Here is a 24,206-nt window from a genome sequence, read left to right as displayed (position 1 = left end):
AATAAAGGATATCGGTCTTTTTCTAGGTTCTCAAACATATCAAATCTGTTTGTCTTAAGGCCTTTGCAGTTATTATTCTGTCTGGGACTGGTCCTGAGATCTTCACTAACTGGCTCCTCTGATTTAGGATGGAACTCAAACATCACCTGATCAAGGCAATTTCCCTAACTACTAGCTCCATGTAGTCCTCACAGCCATACTCTACTGTTGTATACCATTCTGTTTTTGTTATTCTCATACCACATAAATGCCTGAATTTATCCTGTTTTCTACTTTATTTACTGTTACTATACTATATGGTCTAAGAGAATAGAAAATGTGACTGTCTTTTTTACTACTATTGGTGTCTAGGGCCTAGTACAATACACACAGGCACTCAAACATGACCGAAAAGTAAATTAGCCCAAATTTTGTCAAATTATAAGTTCTAGTCTCTATATTATGAAAGTTATATTTATATAAATTTGTAGAATAATGTTCATAAAGTTTTATAATAAGATGAAACTGCACTTTCCACACATACAATAATCATCTACTTTAGATCACACAACTCAGTTTGCTAGCAGGAGCTGAGCTTAGCATTTTCCTGACTTTATAGGAAAATTGATATAAGGCTTTATATAAGAATTGATAAGCCTTTAGTAATGAAAAAAATAAAACCCCCCAAACCAAAAAAATAACCCGTAAGTCAAAGAAAATCTACAGAATAGCTTAAAGTCTCAAAACTCTCAGAGAACTATTACTAATTATAACAATGTCCTAAAATTTGTTTTTAATTGCCTGCTTGCACATAGCATAGTGCCTGGCACAAGCAAGTACTCAATAAGTATCTGCTGAATGGATCATAGGGTCATTACATAATTATAGTTTAGTAGGTGTGAGCTAGACTCTATATATTCTTTTAGGACAGCAAATTTTTTTACCTTCTGTATTAGATTGACACTCTTCATATTTTGTCTTGTAAACAAAGTCTTTTCTCTTATAGAAAATTTTAAAAAAAGCTCTCTGTTGTGTTTAAGTATCTCTCTAGTAGACAATGACTTCAAGTATACAGACTGAAATAGCATTTTGATACTTTATAAAGGTGAAAACATTAATTAAAAAGGGGAGTGGCCGGGTATGGTGGCGCACCCTTGTAATCCCAGCATTCGGGAGGCTGAGACAAGAGGATCATGGTTTGCAGACAGCCTCAGCTACTTAGTGAGGCCCTTTGCAACTTATGAGACCCTGTTTCAAAATAAAGAATAAAATTAGGGCTGGGGGTGTAGCTCAGAGGAAGAATGCCCCTGGGTTCCATTCTCAGTACTGAAAAAAAAGGGGGGGGAAACATTAGTAGAAACAGATATTAATTGCACAATTATGTTTTTATTCCTGGATGTATATGAAAAATTCAAATATCAAAATCAACATGTGGTGAAATGAAAAAAACAAAAAACAAACAGGAGCTGGACACAGCAGTGTATGTCTGCAATCTCAGTACTTGGGAAGCTGAGACAGGATGATCATAGATTTGAGGCCAGCTTCAGCAATTTAGAAAGACCTTCAGCAACTGTTGACCCTGATTCAAAGTAAAAAATAAAAAGAGTTGGGGTATAGCTCAGAGGTAGAATGTCCCTGGGCTCAACCCCAGTACCCAAACAAACAAAAATGTTTAAGTCCCTTCTCCATAAACCCAAGGTGGTATCCATTTCTCTGACTGGCCCAATTATATGAATCTTTTAAATCAGGTTCAATTGTATCATATTAAATGGAAATTAGAAATCAGTAGTAACCATGTATTATCATAGTTGATTTGCCACTGGGATTCAAATCTAAATTTAGAGAATAAATGATAGAACACTGATGGACTGATTAAGTAAGCTGATATGGGGTAATCATAAGTAAGATAATGAGGGGAAAAAAAACTATGATAACAAATTTAAAAGCCCCAATATATGCCTGGCTTTTCAAAACTCACAGTCTGATGAGACAGTAAGAACTTAAAGTTTAACAGATTCATCTAAAACAAAAAGTTCAGAACCAAACCAAGTCACACAAATGATGTAATATTATTAACAGATATTTATTATTATTATTATTATTATTATTATTAGGATTGAACTTGGGGCATTCTACCTCTGAGCTACACTCCCAGCCCTATTTTTTTATTCTTTATTTTAAAACAGGGTCTCACTAAGTTTCAAAGGGCCTAAGTAGCTGAGGCTGGCCACAAACCTGTGATTCTCCTGTCTCAGCCTCCCAAGTCCTGGGATTACAATTGTGCACCACCATGCCTGACTTATTAATGGATATTTTATTATTTTTTATTTTCTGGTGGTACTGGGGTTCCTGGAAACCCTTCTACCTCCGGGCTACACTCCCAGACCCATTTTTATATATTTTTTTATTTGGAAACAGGGTCTCTTAAGCCAGCAAGGCTGGCTTTGAACCTGCACGATCCTCCTGTCTCCGCCTCCCAAGCATGGGGATTACAAGCCTGCGCCACCACGCCCAGCATATTAATGGATATTTTAGGTAGTACTATGGTAAAAAGGATTTCTAAGTCTGCATTACTGACAAGTCTACTATAAATACAGTAAAATGTATAGAGATGATATTGAGGCTATAAAACATAACAGATCTTAATTTCTACTTATTAAAATGATGTTTTTGGGCAAATCACTTATCTTTCTGATTTCTTAAGTTTCTTCATTTGCAAAAAACATAAACATGGCACTACCACCTTCTGTAATTATACTTCATAATGTCACAGCTCAGTGAGATAATGAATATGAAAACATCTTACAAAATACAAAAATTTATGCAGTCTAAGTCATATTGTGGGGGGAAATGTTAAATTTACCTTTATATGTTCTAAGACGGCAGTGGCAACATTTGTATGAAGATCAATGAGTCTTTTTTTTTCAAGGAGTTCTGGCAAAGAACTACAAGTACCAAAAAATTGAAAATTAACCATAAAATTTTCTAAAAAGATGAATATAGATTAAAAAAAAACCCATGCCTGGCTTTCTTCTGAGGAAACTAAGAACATGGAAACAGAGACAAAATGATAAATTAAACTAGCAACTAAATTTTATCTCCAGGCTTGAACACATACAGAGGGTGTTTCTCCTATATTAAGAGAAATGCTTATTTTAAAAAATCTGGCTCCCACTAGGCGTGGTGGTGCACGCTTGTAATATTCGCGCTTGGGAGCTAGAGGCAGGAGGACTGCACAGGTTTGAAGCCAGCCGCACTGGCTTTAGAGACCCTGTTTCCAAATAAAGAAGTATTAAATAGGTCTGGGAGTGTAGCCCAGAGGTAGAAGGGTTTCCAGGAACCCCAGTACCACCAAAAAAAAAAAAAAAAAAAAAAAAAAAAAAAAAAAAAAAAAAAAAAAAAAAAATCTGGCTCCCAAGTATCATTATTTTTACCATTTTCTGCTTCCAACGTTTAGACTAAAATCAGATAAATGGAAACATGCTTTTGCATATATTTCTAAAACATGAAATCTCTCTCTCCCTTAATAGCATTCAAAGTATTGAAAAAGCTGCTTAACCTTCAATTAAGAAAATAGCAGCAATAGTAAAATCAAAAATAACTTGCCCTACTTTATCATCAGTTTTATTTTCCTAGTAAAATTAACTGGTGAAAATGAATGATTTACTGTATAGAAGAGGGAACTGAAATCAGCTTAACATATTAAAAGCACAATTTAGTTCTTTTAGCTTAAAGGTGTATTTGCTTTTATCTACTATTTCCTATTATTAAAAACATTAACCATTATTTTAATCTTCAAAATAAATCTCATCAAAAGACCAAAAGGAGGCTATACTGCTTACTTACCTAACGGCTGATGTTAGCTTCGCGGTGTTGTCGGAAAGCATACTTATAGCTCCTTCATCTTCCCCTTCGAGTCCCTGGGTAGGAAAAAAGAGTCCCATTAATTATTTGAACTAAGTCCAAGCATAAAAAGCAGCACATTCTTAAGATGACTGATAAACAGTAAAACTTAGGCGACCTAGAATAACTATTCTTCTCACTTGGCGGAACAAGGATATGTATGTTGACAGTCACAAAACAGTTCTAGCCACCACCAGTTTAATAAATTGTAAAGGATCAGCTGCCATTTTCCAATGAGAAAACAAGCTCAGAGAACTGCCCAGGTTACACAGTAATACACAGTACTGCTAACGTCTGAAGCTAGGTCAATCTGTGGTAGGATGAGCAAAGTTAGAACATGTATCTCAGAAGCTACATTACAAATTTTTTCAAATCATAACTTCATATTATTTTTCAAAATTTTTAAATTTTCTGAATGTTAGGTTTCCTTTTGAAAAAGATCACTTAAATACGTTGAGAATAATTTCACTGTTAGTAAAGCAATAAACAGACTAAACTTTGATGAGAGAAAAACAAGCAAACTTCATCCTTCCAGATGTCTTTCCTCTTCCCTGTAATTGTTAAATTGAACAGAATCTTACCATAATGCTTTTAAGTCGCTTAACTTCATCTTCTTGTGCTCTGTAATACTCTAGTTCTTGCTGAACTGATTCTGCAACTTCTGGAAATGGACTAAAACAACATTGCATAAGAGAAATGATGAGTATGACATTAAGATAATGTTCTTGTGTGAATTCTGAAATATATACAATGAAGATTAGTATTTTAAATGTTCTTGTCTAGATTTAAATATATTCTATATGAATACCAGCAGAAAACAGTCAACATAAACTATGTAATTTAGTCTTTAAAATGCATATAACACTTATATATCTAAACATACTTAAATTTTACTTCTATTGTTTTTATTAGTAAAATCACGTTTTCCCTTCACCTATATGCTGTTAGAACAAACAAAATATTTATGTGACTGAAAATCAAAGGAAGAGAAGCTATGTTTAGCTAATGTCAACTAAATATTACTATCAAAATTAACATGTAGCTTATCAAATACACTTAACTCTAAGAGAACACATGAGATATGAATATATTTGTTTATAACAAATCACTACACTTTTCCACTCATTATTTCTAGTGTCCTCTGAATAAATTTCAGGGGTTCAGATTTAGTTACACCCTCCACAGATACATACAGTGTGGTTTGTATGAAGAAAAAAAATTTAAAAAAAGAAAAAAAAAAGAAAAAAAGAAGGAAAGAAAGATCGCATCCTAAATTTTCCCTATCATAAAATCTCGTTTAAATGAAAAGCAGAGATGGTTTTACACAGGGTAAGTGGAGCCAGTCACAAATATTTGAAAGACTGTATCTGCAATCTGCAAAATCATAAAGGAGAAGATTATTAAATAGAGAAGGGAGCCAGGCATGGTGGCACATGGCTTGTAATCCCAGTACTTGGGAGGCTGAGATAGGAGGATTGCAGATTCATGGCTAGCATTAGCAACCTGTGAAGCCCTCTGCAAGTTAGTGAGACCCTGTTTCAAAATAAAGCATAAAATAGGTCTGGGGGTATCGCTTGGAAGTAGAATGCCCTTGGGTTCAATCTCCAGTACCACCACTACGAGAGAGAGAGAGAGAGAGAGAGAGAGAGAGAAAGAGAGAGAGAGAGAGACACACGGACGGACGGACGGACGGAGGGAGGGAGGGAGGGAGGGGGAGAGGGAGAGGGAGAGAGAGGGAGAGAGAGGGAGAGAGAGGGAGAGAGGGAGAGAGAGAGAGAGGGAGAGAGAGGGAGAGAGAGGGAGGGAGAGAGAGGAGGGGAGGGGAAGGGGGAGGGGGAGGGGAGAGAGAGAGAGAGAGAGAGAGAGAGAGAGAGAGACACAGACAGACAGACACAGAGACCCCTCTGAAAATAATTTCTAAGGGAAAACAAAACAAATAAAAACAAAACATGAAGAAATCAAGGTCTACAGACACTAAGAATACTTAACTATAGCTCCTTCCTGTGAATGTACCACTATAACCCTTTTGATATTTTTCTCAAATTCATTCTGTCAGATGACATCTTCATTTCTCCTTAAGGGATGAATCTTTTACTAAATATTTCTTATTTACCTTCCTTTATGTTTCTGCCAAAATTTATCAACTGGAGTTAAATCATAAGACTTCTTGTTTTTTCTCTTTGGTCTAGCACCGGCTGGAGTGTTTTCTGTTCCTGAAGATTCTTCCAAATTTACCCTGTTTAAGTGGAAATCCTAGGAAAAAGTAATTCTGCTTTAATTAACTTTTTCTTAGTTTAAGAGTCATAAAATTTCACACAATAAGAAGAAAAATAATCCGCACAGATTCTTGCTTCCCTTTCTAATATTTCTAGGGATAAAACACATTTAAAATTTAAAAAACAATATTCTAGTCTTTCGTTATATACAAATACACTTTTCATTATTTTGAGTTTTAGTGGAAGCAGCAGATGCATGTGATTAAAATTTCAAATATAAGCCAGGTGTGGTGGCGCATGCTTCTAATCCCCGCGCTTGGGAGGCTGAGACAGGAGGATCGCACAGGTTCGAAGCCAGCCTCAGCTACTTAGTGAGGCTCTCCGCAACTTAGTGAGACCCTGTTTCCAAATAAAATATATATTAAAAAAAAAAAAGGTCTGGGAGTATAGCCCAGAGGTAGAAAGCCTCTGGGTTCCACCCCTAGTACCACCAAAAAATAAAAAAAAATAAAATAAATAAAATAAATAAATTTAAATATAGAGAAAAATCATGTTAAAGTTCTTGTATATACTTCTAGAAAAACAATTATTAATTTTTACACTTATATTAGCATATATATAGCTTTAAATTTCATATAAAACTGCATATATACTGTCTCTTTTGCCATTTAATAATATATTTTAGAGCTGTCTACCTCATCTTTATCCTAGCTATACAGCAGCCCAATGTTTGGCTGTATCAATTTATTTGAGCAGGCCTCTTGGTACTTAGTTGTTTCTAGTAACAAACATAACCTTAGAGATAACTTTCAAGCTCTTATATTCTGATGTTATTTAATTGATAGATTAAATTAAAAAAAACTAAAACAGAATCCACAATAATAATAGCATCCCCTTTTCACACACATTCTAAGAGCTAGTGGTAAGCTTTTCTCAAAACAAACATACAAAAGACAAAAATACAAACATACAAAAGACAAAAATAAAAGTAAACATCTTCTCTAACCTTGCTTCCCCTTCTTGCATTAGACCTGTGGATTCCCTTATGTGATATCAGCATTTTGTGGGTCAACTCTACTCAAGAATAGTGAGTTCAGAGATAAAACATGGTTATCAGCAAAGGAGTAAAAGAATGATGATCAAGAAAGAAACTGACTACGTCAGAATCACGTAAACAAGATGGAGGTTATGGGTATAAAAAGTCCGGTCCAAGTCCTATAACGGGATTGGGTCTCTTGACTTCCTGGAAGATGGCGACCGAGAAAAGCGGGGCTTAAGAGTCCCGCTAACAACCAATCTCCATTACCACAAAAAGAGCGCCTTTCATAGCCAGAAAACACCATCACCAGAAAAACAAAAAAAACCACCAGGCTCCAGAGAGAAAGCGGAATGAGAACAGAGCTCAGGGCCACAGAGGAGACACACGAGCCCGAGGACGCGGCAGCAGCGCCATACTGCCGGCGGCAGCGGTGAACTCAACGGATGGCTACAGCAAGCCAGGTGAGCCGCTGCGGAACAGCCAGGCGGGATCTTTCGGCGCAGACAGCATTTAAAGCTCCCAGTGGCTGAGCTCAGCACACGCTGCAGGGATTCAGAGTGGAAATCAAAACCAGAGAAGAAAAAATACGCCAGCCTCATGGCCGAGGGCGTGGCAGAGGCGCCATATTGCCACCGGCGGCGGCAGCAGCAGTGAATTCACCGAGTCCAGTACAGCTACATCTGCGTACTCAAGAACAGTGAGTCAAATTGCGGGCCACAGAGGAGAAATCGCAGTATTGGGCCTCCTGGGACTTAACCCAGTGAGGGAGTGGTGGTGGCAGAGATATCACACGATAGGAGAACGCCCAACCTGGCATCCCCCACAGTCTAAAGCAGCCTCTATCGACTCCCTGGGTCGGAGACTCTGTGATACAACCCAGTAAAGGAGTAGTGGGGTCTGAGATACTACTGACTCAAGATCCAGAGCACCTTAAGTGAAGCCATAGTGACCCAAGGGAAGAACCCAGAGAAGGCACAAACCTCTGAAATCATGGGAAAGAGGAATAACACTGGAGTAATGAATGTGCACAACCCCACAACATCAGAACCTGATAAAACAGAAAATCAGAGATTTCTAGAAGATCAAATCAGGAAAATAACTGTAGAAATAATAGAGGTGCTTCGAAAAGAACTCAGAGAGAGCCAAAAAGAGATAAAGGATGCAATTAATGAAGTAAAGGCCTCAATTCAAAGCACAAACAACCGATTAGAACACATGGAGAACAGAATCTCGCTCTTAGAAGATGAGCAATCCAAAAATGAATGCATAGTTTCTAATCTAGAAAAAAATATCCAACAGCAGGAATCTGACATTGAAGAAATATGGGCCCATCTTAAGAGAGCTAACCTAAGAATAATTGGAATAGAGGAGGGAAAAGAAAGTGATACCAAAGGGATCAACAATCTCTTCAAGGAAGTAATAGCAGAAAATTTTCCAAATATAGAGCAAGAGGTTGATACACAGATCCAGGAAACTTATAGAACTCCCTTTAGACAGGATCGGAGAAGAGGATCCCCACGCCATATAATTGTCAAAATGACCAATGTGGAAGCCAAGCAGAGAATCTTAAAGGCAACAAAAACAAAGGGCCAACTGACATTCAGAGGCAAACCAATTAGAATCACTCCAGACTTCCCAAACCAAGTCATGAGAGCCAGAAGGGCTTGGAGTAACATATTCCAAACTCTGAAAGAAAACAACTTCCAGCCAAAAATTTCCTATCCAGCAAAACTTTCTATTAAATTAGATGGAGAAATAAGAAGAAGCTTCCATGACAAACAGAAACTGAAGGAATTTATGTCTTCAAAACCAGCGCTAGAGAAAATACTCAAAGAGATTAACTACAAAGAAGAAATAGGTAACACTCACCAGAACCAGAGAAACAAGAGTTTCCATCCAACAGACAACTAAGATTGGTTATCTGTGGAGATTCATTATTTATGTTAGTCTTTTACCTATCTCTAAGTTGTATTGTTTGCCTTTATTGTTGTTAATTTTTAGGATTTCTAGTTGGAATATTAATATACCTTCAGATATAGCATTTGGAAATATTTTATCCAATTCTATTAGTAACTTTTAACTCTGTTTACATTGTCTTTGGATATACAATATTTTCTTTTATTTTTTAGGGAGTTTGTATATTCTTCTGTTGCCTGTGCCATTGAAATCATATCCAAGAAATCACTGCCAATTTCAATGTTGTGAGGTTTTATGACCCAGATTTTCTCCTAAAAGTTTATAGTCTTAAGATTTATATTTAGGTCTTTTATCTATTTTGAGTTAATACTTGTATATGGGATTAGGTAAAGGTCCAATTTTATTCTTTTCCATGTAATTATTATTTTTCAACAATATTTAGTTAAAAGATTATTATTTCCACCACCAAATGTTCGTGGAAACCTTGTCAAAAATAACTTGACAATATAGGGAAGAATTTAGCTCTAGGCTTGTATTTAACTCCAATGGTCTATATATCTGCCTTTAGAACAGTACTACACTATTTCAATTATTGTAGCTTTATATGGTTTGAAATCAGAAAATATATATCTGCTAGCTTTGTTCTTTTTCAAGATCGTTTTGGGTATCTAGAATTCATATTCCATATTAGGATAGATTTTTTCTGAAAAATAAATATATAAATATATGATAGTTTCACCTAAAAAAACAGAAAAAAAATATGCTCTAGTAAGAAAGAAAGCAAAAAGAAATATTGAAATGCTATCTTTAAATCATCAAACGCTTGGTATCAGACAAATGAAACTGTTATGTGAGATTATCATTTTTAATTTTGGATAAATTGCTATAATACTAGATGTCAACCACTAAGCCAAGCATGGGAAGGAGGGATGGGGAGAGAATGGGGTGGGGATCGTTTGGGGGCTGACTGGGCGATGTGTGCATGTATGTCTACAAAAGTTTGTATCCCACTATGATGTATGAATACAGTGCACCAATAAAATAAAATTAAAAAAAAAAAAGAAAGAAACTACATGGAGAAATGATCAAGCATTACTGTGTTATAATTGTCTTAGCTCTAAGGTACCTTTAAATTAATGATTATTTTAGGTCTTAGCAAGTTAAATACATTAAACACAATTTAGTCTCCTCTAATAAAACAGATCTAGATCCTTAGTATATATCCTGGTCTCTAATTCTTTACGATGGCTTTTTTGTTTTGTTTTCTCCTTTGACATAAACAGACTGTGAAATAAACAGATGTCTAACTGCTGTTGTATAGTAATACATCTATTTTCTGTCAAATTATATGAGCAAGAGGTAGCCTTTTCTCATATGCACGTGAAGTTAAACAAAAAAAAAATCACAAAAATAACCATCCTTTATGTGTAAAGCATGATTTTTAACATTTCATATTGTTATATAATATTTATAATAAAAAAATAATTAAATTTCCATTTAAAACCTGAAAACAAGAAGAATAGTGGAAATAAGTTTATTATCTAAGGTTATATAAAAAATATGTGGTAGAAACAATATTAAAACCCAGCCAGTCTGATCTTAGGGGCACTGCTTTTCTTTTCTTTTCTTTTCTTTTTATTTTTTTGGTGATACTGGGGTTCCTGGAAGCCCTTCTCCCTCGGGCTACACTCCCAGACCTATTTTTATATTTTTGAAACAGGGTCTCTTACGCCAGCGTGGCTGGCTTTGAACCTGCGCAATCCTCCTGTCTCTGCCTCCCCAGCGCAGGGATTACAAGCGTGGGCCACCACGCCCAGCTAGGGGCACTGCTTTTAAGCATTATACTAATTCTATCAGAAGGAACAGAGCTACTTGGAATCAGATTTCTTCACTTGAAATATCTGCAGTATAGAACATGGGTAGCAGCCGGGCGTGGTGGCGCACGCTTGTAATCCCAGCATTTGGGAGGCTGAGACAGAAGGATTGCAGTTCACAGACAACCTCAGCTACTTAGTGAGGCCCTCTGCAACTCAGTGAGACCCAGTTTCAAAATAAAAGAATAAAAATTAGGGCGGGGGTGTAGCTCAGAGGTCGAATGCCCTTGGGTTCCATCCCCAGACCTAAAAAAAAAAAGAACATGAGTAGCCATGGGTAGCCTTCGGTATATAAACGGGCAGGTCAAAGACTACAGACAGCTGCAATAAATGATTGGGATGACAAGGAATTGTATTAAATTGCATTTTAACCTGTTAATATTGTCTTTACTATAGATTCCTCATATTATCATAGTGAAGAATACCAGTGGCCTTCTACAATTCTTCAGTTTCCCATTCCCACCTCTTTTATTTTTTACCTTTTATTTTTTGCCACACTGGTGATTGAACCCAGGGGCATTCTACCTCCAAGCTAAACCCCCAGGCCTATTATTTATTCTTTATTTTGGAACAGGGTCTCACTAAGTTGTGGAGGGCCTAAGTAGCTGAAGTAGCTGATGTTGATCATGAACCTGTGACCCTCCTGTCTCAACCTCCCAAGTACTGGGATTACAAGTCTGTGCCACCATGCTCGGCTCCCATCTCTACTTCTTATTCTTCTTATTATTTTTGGTGGTACTGGGGTTCCTGGAAACCCTTCTACCTCCGGGCCACACTCCCAGACCTATTATATACATACATACATACATACATACATACATACATACATACATATTTTAATTTTTTATTTGGAAACAGGGTCTCTTAAGCCAGCGAGGCTGACTTCGAACCTGCTCCATCCTCCTGTCTCCGCCTCCCAAGCGCGGGGATTATAAGTGTGCGTCACCACACCTGGCTTCCCATCCCTACTTCTAATCTCAATTTTGTACAAATCATCTATATAGAAAGAAAGCACAAATATCACAACCTTGGAAAAGCATATTAAACAACAAATATAAATAAATAGGTATTAACAATTACAACTGAGAAGAAGCCTTACTTTAAATTTGCCTTGGAAAACAAAAGACACTAAAGGGAAACATTTAAACAGCTAAGCTTTACTAACTAGAATTTCTGGTGTAGTTCAATTTACATGGTGATGACATAGCTCATTCAAAGTAAAAGTAACTTGTTAGCAAAGTTACTGCTCTAAAAATAGGAGAGCATGTTACTTCTAAAGTATTGATGGAATACTTAGAAACTAAAACACAAAATTATAAAGAAATAAAAGATGCTAGCAGTTCTAAGAAACAACATAATAGTGGCAAGAACATTTCCACTGTTGACATAAAAGCTAGGTAAATAAAAGGTAATTTCAATTTTGAAAACTGGGAGACTAGAACATTCTGTGCGACATTCAATTTTGTTAAAGCAACTGAACATTTATAAACAAATAGAAGACAACAAATTTGTTTTAACATGTAGACTCTAATCTGTTTCCACTCACAGCACATTTCCTTGACTTAAAAGGCTGGACAGTGGTGCCTCAAATCACCAGATAGAAATAAAACCCATTAGGAAGTGATGAACATTCAGACGCCCTTGGCAGTCTTGTTTTTCTATCACAAGTTAAAAGCAGATTAGTAGAGTCACAGATGGTTGATGTTAACAAAACTGCCACTCGGTAATAAGAGAGGTGACACCTGTTTATGCAGAGCTGAGATATATACACAAATGTGAAAAATGCAAAGTATAATAAAAATAATTTTTATTTTGGCAAGAATTTACTACCCCTTTAACTTCAAATACTGTTACAGTAATCACTGGACAACTAGTTGATTCAACAAATGTACTTTGGAGCCATAAATAAAATGTCAAAAACTTAAGTTTTGCCGGGCGTAGTGGCGCACGCTTGTAATCCCTGCGCTTGGGAGGCCGAGACAGGAGGATTGCACAGGTTCAAAGCCAGCCTCAGCTACTTAGTGAGGATTTCAGCAACTTAGTGAGACCCTGTTTCCAAATAAAAAAATATATATATATATATATATAAAAAGGTCTGGGAGTATAGCCCGGAGGTAGAAAGCCTCTGGGTTCCACCCCCAGTACCACCAAAACAAACAAACAACCCCCCCAAAAAACCCTTAAGTTTTCCTATTAAGGTGACACGAGAGAAAAATTAAATACAGTATAGTAGAAAAGCACCTAAAGCTAAGAAACACATAAAAATTTCTTGATAATAACGGAAGTGGACAGAACTAAGTGGTGTGAGGAAAGGAAAGCATTCATCAGCTTCATGAACATCTCAAGCATTCATCAGCTTCATGAACATCTCCCAGTGCTTTTCCTGCCTTACAGCAAAGAAACACACTTTCAGTCACTTGAAGGTAAGTGCCTGTGCTAACTCATCTGTGCTTGTAAACCTAAGGGGAATCCCAGTCTCTGAAAAGGAGTGTGGCCTTCTAGAGAAAATCCTCATCTTAAGAGTTAAATAGTTTGGGGCCTACACATAACATCCGTGAGCGAAGTGCTATAGAAAAAGTGTGATGACTTGTGTACTGAGATCTAAGAGTTAAATAAAAACTGTAAGTGTCATCACAGGCAATTAAAAGATATGATAGGATTTTAAAACATTAAGCAGAAGACAATTCTATGAGAGGTAAAAGTATCATTGTCTTCATAAGGAATCAAAAGACTAATACATCAGAGTTTCAATTTAACGGCAACACCTATTATAGTTTCAAACTGATTTTTGTGAAATTAAAGTATGACCTAAAACTTAATTTTTTCAAACTTTTTTCTTATAACTTGTTTCCATGAGGGGAAATTTTGAACACTACATTCCCAAGCAAAAGGTAGTCTAAATTTATTTCTACTGGCCTAGAATGCTTGAGAACCAGTTTCAGATCTACAATCCTCTCAACAACACAATTTAGAGAAAGTGCCTAGAAATTACAATCTCTTTCTTCCTGAGAAATCAGTTAGATATAACTAGTAAGCAATCTCCTACCTCAAGAAGCATAAAAACTACACAGCTCAATGAGAAGAGTCCAGAAGCTTGGAGAACTGCAAGTAACACGTTAGACCTTATTTGCTGTCCATCACTCCACAATAGATAAATCCATACAAAATAAGATGCGCTTGAGCTTGTAGCTAAAATAATATACATACTGCTCTTTTGAATGCCTGAAGAAACCACATTCATGATGCTGAGGTGTGGACTAGAAGGCATCCTACAATTTTTTTGTGTGTGCTAGGGATTGAACCCAGGGGTGTTCTACTTTTGAGCGAATCCCTAAGCTCTATTTTATTTTTAACAGTGTTAAATTGCTGAGACAATTCCATTAAAAAATAATAATAAAAAGGGCTGGGCCTGGTGGCACATGCTTATAAACCCTGCATCTGGAAGGCAGAAACTGGAGGATCACAATTTGCAGACAGCCTCAGCTGCTTAGCGAGGTCCTTTGCAACAACTCAGTGAGACTATTTCAAAACAAAACAAAACTAAACTAAAAAGACTAAAAAATAGGGCCAGGAGTTTAGCTTGGAGATACAATGGCCCTGGGTTCTATCCCTATTACTGCAAAGAGAGAAAGAGAGAGAAAAAAAAAAAAGAATGCAAACAAGGCTATCTTTTGGGCTTTTACACAGTGTATACACTTTCAGGAGGAAATTCCTGTCTATGCCTACAGTAAAATATTATGTTTGGAATAAATGAGTAAAACTTTGAGCTTTAGGCAAATGTTTAAAAGAATGCTAACAGAATGCTGCCTAAGAGGTTTCTGACTAGACGATCAATTGAACATCAATCTTAGACCAAAAGTATCAGCCTCTGAAAAATACTATGGCATTCATTATACTACAATTAAAAATCTTTTTCTTATGTGTGTGATACTGGGGATAGAACCCAGGTATGCTCTACCACTGAGCTACACCAGCAGTTCTTTTTATTTGTTATTTTGACACAGGGTCTCGCTAGATTGCTCAGGCTAGCCATGAACTTGCCATGCCTTCCAAGTTCTGGTATTACAGGCGTGTGCCAATGTGCCTGACTAAAATCACAAATCTTTTAGAAAAAGTGTTTACAAAATGTTTTTCTGATAATCCTTAATACGTGAAGAAGGGTTAATGAGTGATGTGTGCATGTATGCCTCTACCATCTTATGCCCCATTGAGATGTATGGCTACAATGCATCAATAAAAAAAATAAAATAAAATAGAAAATTAAAAAGAGATATATTTATTTGAAAACCACTTCCTCCTGTATTCTTGAGTGGCAAAAAAGTATACTCTATTAAAGTGCCTATATATGTTAGTATAAATTCCAATTTAAATAATGTTTCAGAAGCAAAGGACAAAAAATATAAAAAGCTGGGCATAGTGGTGTATGCTTGTAATCCCAGCATTCGGGACGTGGAGACAGAGGATCGCAGTTTGAGGACAGCCTCAGCTACGTAGCGAGGCCCTCCACAACTCAGTAAGATGCTGTTTCAAAAATAAAAAAGACTAAAAAAATTAGGGCAGGAGTGTAGCTCAGAGGTACAATGTCCTTGGGTTCCATCGCCAGCACACGCTGCCTGCCCCCCCCGCCCCCCCCATATGTGGAGATTCCAAGATTTGAAAAAACGAAGGCCAAGTAAAAGACACTAAGATGAAACATCCATCCCTTTAACTGAGGGTAAGCATTCTTTGCAGTTAAACATTAAACTCTACCCCTTCCACAGCTAAGATTAAATTTAAAAAATCAAGATTTTCTAATAATTAATTTTGTTTTTTATATCCTGATAAAAGGAAAGAAACATTGCAGTTTTTCATAAGAAAAGTGTACTTCCCATTTTAAATGAAAAGAATCATCTTTCTGACACACAGAAAAGCTGGCTAATTTTTCACAGTTCTTTTCAAAGTCTAATATATAAATAATTATCAATAGTTCTGATCTTCAGGAAAAGATATATGATATAAAAAGCAAACTGCAACATTAACATTTCCTATTTAGAACTTTTACTCCATCCTGTGGAGGCAAAGGGTATAATTATTAAGAATTTTAAAAGCTCTGAAGAAACTTCAAAAGTAGCAGTTTTAAAAAAATCAACGAACAGTGGCATGGTTATACCCTATGATATCTCAGTTACAATTTGTTCACATCTAGAAACTGCATTAAAATTAATGAATACAATTAGGTCATTGCAAACTGTACAGTTTATTACTGTCAACTTCTTTGAAGACTATCTTTATTATGAGAATAAAATTAAAACATAAACAACCCTAACATCAACTTTTACAATCTTTTACTTGCAAAAGAATGTTTTGATTTCAAAGAGTAGTAAATAAAAATTAGTATAATGGCCTGTATAAATATCCATTTCATACTCCTCCTTATTCTCATGTCATCTGGAATAGTGAAAACCTCAGCCAGGACTAGTATTAGCCTTATTCAGTTTTGCATCTCTACCCTAAGTTATATATCCCAGTTTTCTTAGATAAAGAACTCAGAATTTCTTTCTTTCTTTCTTTCTTTCTTTCTTTCTTTCTTTCTTTCTTTCTTTCTTTCTTTCTTTCTTTCTTTCTCTTCTTCTTCTTCTTCTTCTTCTTCTTCTTCTTCTTCTTCTTCTTCTTCTTCTTCTTTCTCTCTCTCTCTCTCTCTCTCTCTCTCTCTCTCTCTCTCTCTCTCCTTTCTCTTTCTCTTTCTCTTTCTCTTTCTCTTTCTCTTTCTCTTTCTCTTCTTGTTCCTGGGATTGAACTCAAGGGAAATTTCTACCTCCAAGCTATACCCTTAGCCCTTTTCTATTTTTTGTTTTGAAACAGGGTCTCACTAGCTTGCTAAGAGTGTCCCTACATTGCTGAGGCTGTTCTTGACCCGGGGTCCTCCTGTCTCAGCTTCCCAAGTACTGGGATTATAGGCATGTACCACCACATCCAGTTACATATTTATACTAAAAACTATCTGTACATGTCTAATCTCTTATACTTTTAGCATCTTGTATTTTAATTTCCTCCATCCAGGGAAGTCAAGCAGGAGCCCAGGAATTCTTCAAGTTCAGGAATTAGGTAGGATTCCTAGATATCTCAGTGACCTACAAGAGGTTTCACTCCACCACTGGCAGGAGCGAAGAGGTGCCCTCTGATCTGCAAGCTTTAATAAGACCCTCATCCATGCTCCTACACAACAGTCACAGCCCCACATGTCAAACGTGACATGAGACTATCAAGCGAGAAGATCTCACTATGCCATTAACTTGTATGGATCCTTAGTCCCAGGCCCCTCTTTTATTTCATCTCCTCTTCTTACCCAACTCTTGAAATCCTCCTGTCATAACCTCTGGAATTCATACTCGGTCACTGGCTCTCATTTTAAACATTCCCTTAAATGTCTCCTGTGCCTTTTTGCTCTAACTGAACCCCAAATAGCTACCCTTAGCAGCCTTTTGAGATGATGCTAATTCTTTACTTTTTAACCTCTCAGAGATAATGCCACTGGATCTGGAACTGGGATTAGATGTCTTCTTTGGCTACTCCAAGACATGTTACTTGCCCTCTTCCCCAAAACAACTCTTTCTCTGAAAGTTCCAACATCATCCTTTAAGAGTAGTTTTCAACTGGGGACAATACTGCTCTGCCAGCTCCCTTTACTAGGGTATATTTGGCAAAGTGTGGAGACATTTTGTGTCACAAATGACGGCATGCTACTTTGCACTATCATGGGGAGTTGAGGCCAAAGATGATGCTAAATATTCTAAGATGCACAGGATAGTCACCCACAACAAAGGGTGATTAGGTCCAAAATGTTAATAATGGCAAGGTTGAGAAGCCCTGATCTACTATGACTCCCTGTCGCCACCTGCAGGACACTCTTTTTCCTGTCTCATTACATTTCTCCTTTGATCATTCCCTTTGGTACACAAATGTTAATTTCTCACGTAAAAATCCTTTTCTGACTACACATTCCTCTTCCAGAAATCACTGCCTTTATCCACTCCCCTATACAGAAATACCACAAGGTTTTAAAATCCTTTTCTTTCTAATCTCTCCTAAACCCACTTTGGTCATTTTGCCTCTACCCTATAATTGCTTTTAACCAAGTCATTAATAACCTTGACATTCTCACATGCAATGGTGACTTTGCAGTCATCAGTGATCCCTGCCTTGAAAGAACTGGCTTCCAAAAACAACACAGAGCTGGGTGTGGGAGTACACACCTGTAATCCCAGTACTTGGCAAACTAAGGCAAGATGATCACAAGTTTGAAGCTAGCCTCAGCCCTCAGCAACATAATGAGACCTTGTTTTAAAATAAAAAAATAAGGCCAAGGTGTCCCTTGTTCAATCCCCAGCACCAAGGAGGGGGGGGGGGAGACGGTTTCTCATTTTTCTTCATTCCTTTTCCCCCATCATTGTCAACAATACCACTAACTTATACTGTAATTACAGATCATAAATTTGGGACTTTAAACTTTAATACGTCACGACTCCAGCATCTACATCACTATTTTTTACTTTGTATTTTTCAGCTTCAACGTTCACAGCTTTCTCTAGCTATGACACTAATTTTAAATTCAAGAACCACTGAACATTATCATTTTCAGTATTAAGTGCTCTATTTAGCCTCTTACCAGTACATCATGCACCAAAGCTTGATATGTCCAAGTATGGTGTAAAGGAGTTGCCAAATCTATGTTTCTGTCAACAAGGACTAACAAAGGCCTTTGGAAGCTGTAAATAGATTAAAACGGTATGTAAATCTTGACAGCAGTGTATACATTTTGGTATGCAGTATGCTAATATTGAAATTCTGTAATTACGTTACTTTATTTTAGATATAGTCATTCAATTATGGTAATTATTTGGATTCCTTAGATTATAAGTCTTTCAAAGGAAGAAATCTACACAAATACTTTCACAAAATAGTTTTTGTAGTTAAAATAAGTTGTTTTCTGTCAGACATATATTTTACATTTTTTTTTGGTGGCACTGGGGTTCCTGGAAGCCCTTCTACCTTAGAGCTACACTCCCAGACCTATTTTATATTTTTTTATTTGGAAACAGGATCTCTTAAGCCAGCGTGCTGGCTTCGAACCTGTGCGATCCTCTTGTTTCCGCCTCCCAAGCACAGGGATTACAAGCCTGTGCCACCACGCCTGGCTTTTTGCATTTTTTTTTTTTTTTTTTTGGTGGTACTGGGGGTGGAACCCAGAGGCTTTCTACCCAGACCTTTATTATATTTTATTTGGAAACAGGGTCTCACTAAGTTGCTGAAAGCCTCACTAAGTAGCTGAGGTTGGCTTCGAACCCGTGCGATCCTCCTGTCTCAGCCTCCCAAGGGTGGGGATTACAAGCGTGCGCCACCATGCCCGGCGTGGCTTTTTACATTTTTTTAAAAAGGCAAAAAAGAAATAGTCAGATTCAGGGAAAACAACAAAAAATCCACAGGATCTTATAAATGTAAATATATGTTCTGACAGTTTCATAAATTATAAATCACAACTTTTTTCTATAAATACAAATTTAAAAAGTATACTCCAGACAAAATCCTGATAGACACAATGAAAGATCCGGCCACAATGACATCCAATTACTCGTGAAATGGACCACATTTAAAGCAAATTGAAGCTCAACGTCATTTGATTACTATGTGTCTACAGAAGTTTTAAAGATATTCTTTAGAGGTACTGCTGTTAACAGGAGTTACACTACACTTTTCAGAAGTCACTGCTCTCTGAATATATCAACTCTATACAGTTCTTACTGCAAGAGACCTCTGACCAATGAGTAGTTCATCACACTTTTCTGAGCATAGGTCAGCAGACGTTCTTGACTGCACTAACTCTACTCTAGAGGTAGGTGGAAGGTAAGGGAGGATGGAAGATACGATTTCCTAACCTCAGCACTAATGACCTTTGGAGTTAGATAATTTCTCGTTATGGGGTTTTGATACACACTGTACAAAGTTTAGCATGACAGGACCTTACAATGCACCCTACTAAAATCTGGTACTATCTTCCCACTTGTGACAACCAGACATGTTTCCTGACATTTCTATATGTTTGTGGGGACAAAAATTCCCCTGGGTGAGAATCAATATGGTTGGATTCAAATATATTTAACAATAGTCCAACAAGTTGCTGATTAAAATAATGTAAAATACAACCAAGAAATTAAGAAACAGTTGTATTACAATAATGAGAAAAATTAAAAAAAATCCAAATAAAATAGTGACTTTACATTGGTTTCTAAGGCCTATACCAGAGTACTAAAAAGGAACTACTATATAATGTCTGATATAGTGTTTCCTTCAGTGTATTAAAAAATTCAGGTGAGAAATTGATGTTTTTGCTCTATGTAATGAGAAACATTTTCAAGAATGCTTAAGACCAGCAGTGAAATCCAAGAACAGTTTAAAACAATGTGGGAACAGTTTAAAACAATGTGGGAATAAGACTGGAGACATCAAAATGGATTTGAAATAAAACATATGGATGTTTATGAATTGTTACTGCTACAGAGTACTTATTATTTCTCTGGGTATACATCTTTTTCCATCACAGGCTTTATTATTAATTCACCTAAGTGGGGGTAAGAATTTTCCAACATATTGTCCCTTTTTCTTGAAAGAACTCTCAGCATGGTGCGCATGATAGAGCATGCCTAAAAACCAAGCTATATGGAGGAAGGAGGCTGAGGTAGGAGGATTACAAGTTTGAGGTTAGCCTGGCAATTTAGTGAAACCCTACCCCAAAATGAAAAATAAAAAAAGGAATGGGGATGTAGCTCAGTGGCTGAGTGTCCCTAGGTTGAATTCCCATTCTGTGGGATGGAGGACAAGTGGGGGGAATCTCAGCTATGTGAGTGGGTCTTTTTATTTCATTTGAATACTGCCCACTACTATTAAAAATCAAAATCATGCTGGGCATAGTGGCCCACACTTGTAATCCCAGTACTTGAGAGGCTTGAGGCCAGACTCAGCTACTTAGTGAGGTCCTCCACAACTTAGTGAGACTCTATTTCAAAGTAAAGAATAAAAATTAGACCTTGGGGTATATCTCAGAGGCAGAATGCTCGTGGGTTCAATCTCCAGTACTGGGGGAAAAAAAAAATCTGTCTGGGTGTGGTGGTACCTATAATCTCAGTCCTTGGGAGGCTGAGTCAGGAGTATCTCAGGTTTGAGGCCAGTCTCAGCATACTGGCTAGATACACAGCAACTTGCTAAGACCATTTGAAGATAAACAATAGAAAGGGTTGGGGATATATTTCAGAGGTAGATTGCTTTTGTGTTCAATCCCCAGCACCAATAAAAACAGAACAATAAAAAACAAAAAAAATTTTACTATAACATATAGGGTTTCTTAGTATTTCTACTTACTAACCATGGCAACTTTGCCATTACCTATGTTAGCAATGATAGAAATACTTTTCAAGCTTAGGTATTAATGTTTCAGAATAAAAAGAGAAACTTAATAATAAATAAACAAATATAAGTATTAGAAGTTTTTCACTTTGCTGGGCGTGGTGGTGCACACTTGTAATCCCAGCATTCGGGAGGCTAAGGCTGGATGATCGCGGACAGCCTCAGCTAATTACTGAGGCCCTCCACAACTTAGTGAGACCTTGTTTCAAAATAAAGAATAAAAACAGGGCAGGGGGTATAGCTTGGAGGTTGAATGCCCCTAGGTTTCATCCCCAGACCCGAAAAAAAAAAAAAAAAAAAAAAAAAAGTAAGAAATAAGCTGGGCTTGGTGGCACATGCTTGTAATCCAGTATTTGAGAGGCTGAGACAGGGGGATCACAGGTTCACGATCAGCCTCAGTAACTTAGTAAGGTCCTGTTTCAAAATAAAAATTAAAATAGGGCTGAGGGTGTAGTTCAGAGGTAGAATGCCCCTGGGTTCCATCCTTAGTACCACCAAAAAAACAAACAAAGAAACAAACAAACAAACAAACAAAAAAAACCAAAAAACAATTCTTACTACAAGGTTAAAGATATTTATTAGCATCACTGGCTCTATTAGCTAACAGAGTATATTAACTAACATATACCTGAATTGGCCAGCTCCCAGTGTGTCACCTGTAAAAAGACTGTTTCTCGCATCTCTTAGATTTTCCCGAAGTTTCTTATCTAGTTTCTGAAAAATCAAACATTACATTAACACTTTCTTTAAGTAGGGGAATACACTGTATTCTTAGTTTAATAATCCCAGAACTTGAAATTTAAATATTTTACCTTACTATTTTAATAACATCATAACTTGCACTTGAAAAAAAGACCAATGTTGTTTCTACTGTGACTCAGGCCTCTTTTAACTAATAGGCACTTTTGGTGACTAATTTTACCTTAGGTTCAGGAAATGCTTGGCAGTAGAGACCCAGCCTGTCTCCCTAAGCATGGCTCTGTTGTACCAAGGAGGCGTCTAGATGGAGAGCATGTTGACCTGGGTGGGTGGGAGTGGAAAGAATAGTGCAGGTGCAACAGGCCCCAGAGGGAAATAGAGTAGTGAAGGGAAACAGCCCTCCGCTAGCCTAACCAAGCGTCAAGAATGTTACTACATTTTCCTCTCTTCTTTTCAGCAATCCTTTACTTCTTTTTTTAAATTAATATTTAAAGGTTATTCAATTATACTGAACATTTTCTCTAATAGATTGGGAGTCTTAAAATGCATTCTACCATTTAAAAATAGTCATGTTTGATTATAAATACTTGCTAAATGAAGTTAAATATTAAGTAATTTGGGGGAAACCATAAAGGTAAAGTGGTACTTGGAGAGATCAGGCTGAATAGAAATATACATTTTGATTAAAAAAGAATTAGGCTGGAATAGTACCCTGGAATAAATAATTTTTCTCCATTACACAGAAGCATGTGATGATTATTTTTGTCTTCAGAAGAATTCTAAAGTAAAATACAAAGCTACTGCCACTGGTACTTAATACTATAATCCCTATGAGTTATTTAATATGAAAGCCTTTGAGTTACTATGGAAAAACAATTCATGCCATATTGTTTATACTCAAGTGCTATTCATATAAACTCACCACTGCCACCATTTCTGCTGCTGTTCCTCTTGAACATCGAATGATAGGAACAGCACCTATTTTAAAAATAAATTTTAGCAATGATCTTGGCTTAATTAAAACGAATACTTATAAAATATACCAGCATTAAAAGACCCAGATATAATAGATGTATATAATTTAGGCTACAAACATAAGAGAATATAATCTCAAGAGTAAAAAGTAAGGTTTCAGAAGTGAACCTTCTCATTCATAAACAAGAGAGTCAGAAGAAAACTATTTTTATATGAAGCTAAATCAATCATTGAGAGCAACCAATCAGCATTTTGACTTCCTGTCGAGTCAAAGAGTAAATTTATTCTCAAAGAATTCAATTTAATTTGGCTCAAAATAAAAGACTGAGAAAATCTTAGTTAATTTAGCAGTTTGAAAATGCTATTTTTTGTTTATTTTACTAATTAACAAGAGAAGAACTTTAAAAGAATACTAATATAAAAGATAAAAAGAAAATACATTCTTCACATAATGAGAAATGCTCCTAAAACTGCCCTCAATTCATTACCAAACCAGCTCACTGCATGTCTTAATTTCTCTCTTCCTTTATTACTGGAATAAACATTACCAAAGGCTGAAATTCTAAATAGGCAAGATCCAGTTGCACTGAAAATCTCACGAAACAAGAACATTGTAATCTTCATATGCTGAAATTGTTACATTTTAAGATTCTATAGGAACGTATACTATCAACTGAAAAAGTAAAATGTGGAATATGAGCAAATTTTTAAAAACTATGTTTTCTTCTGATAGTCTAGCTTATATATGCTCAGCATAAAAATTTAAACAATATTAAAAATATATAAAATTAACTCTCTTAAATCCAGCTCTTCCCTTCCTCACTGAGAATCAGAAATAGATGCCCTCTGGTTGTTTTCTACAGAGAGAGAGAGAGAGAGAGAGAGAGAGAGAGAGAGAGAGATATGTGTGTGTGTGTGTGTGTGTGTGTGTGTGTGTGTGTGTATGTAGAGTGTCAAAATTCTTCTAGGTCAGAGTGGCAATAATTTCAATTTCTCCTCTGAAAAAGAATCACTTCGTGATACTCTTTACAGAGTAAGTGTGGTTATAATATTTCAGCGGTCTTTATATATATTTTTTCCAGTCTATACTTACTTTGAAAACATAGTTATCACCAAGCAAAAATAACCTTCATGCCCATATTAACCCTAGCACTGGGCAAGATTTTG

The 24,206-nt window shown here is 36.5% G+C and overlaps 1 protein-coding gene across 2 annotated transcripts in view; it reads right to left on the bottom strand.

Moving 5' to 3' along the window:
• Nucleotides 1-24,206, bottom strand: part of SCFD1 (sec1 family domain containing 1) — a gene marked incomplete at both ends in the record, with an annotated part of 92,877 nt that overhangs the window by 45,208 nt on the left and 23,463 nt on the right. For both annotated transcript variants that reach the window (XM_080707610.1, XM_080707611.1), the window contains 7 exons: nt 2,843-2,924; nt 3,826-3,899; nt 4,464-4,554; nt 5,996-6,135; nt 18,574-18,673; nt 21,994-22,079; nt 22,987-23,042. In XM_080707610.1, coding sequence (XP_080563736.1) covers nt 2,843-2,924; nt 3,826-3,899; nt 4,464-4,554; nt 5,996-6,135; nt 18,574-18,673; nt 21,994-22,079; nt 22,987-23,042 — 629 coding nt within the window. The remainder of the gene's footprint in view (nt 1-2,842; nt 2,925-3,825; nt 3,900-4,463; nt 4,555-5,995; nt 6,136-18,573; nt 18,674-21,993; nt 22,080-22,986; nt 23,043-24,206) is intronic.

Source organism: Muscardinus avellanarius (assembly GCF_963383645.1).
Source record: "Muscardinus avellanarius genome assembly, chromosome: 12".
NCBI lineage: Eukaryota > Metazoa > Chordata > Mammalia > Rodentia > Gliridae > Muscardinus > Muscardinus avellanarius.
This window is presented reverse-complemented; position numbering and strand designations above follow the sequence as displayed.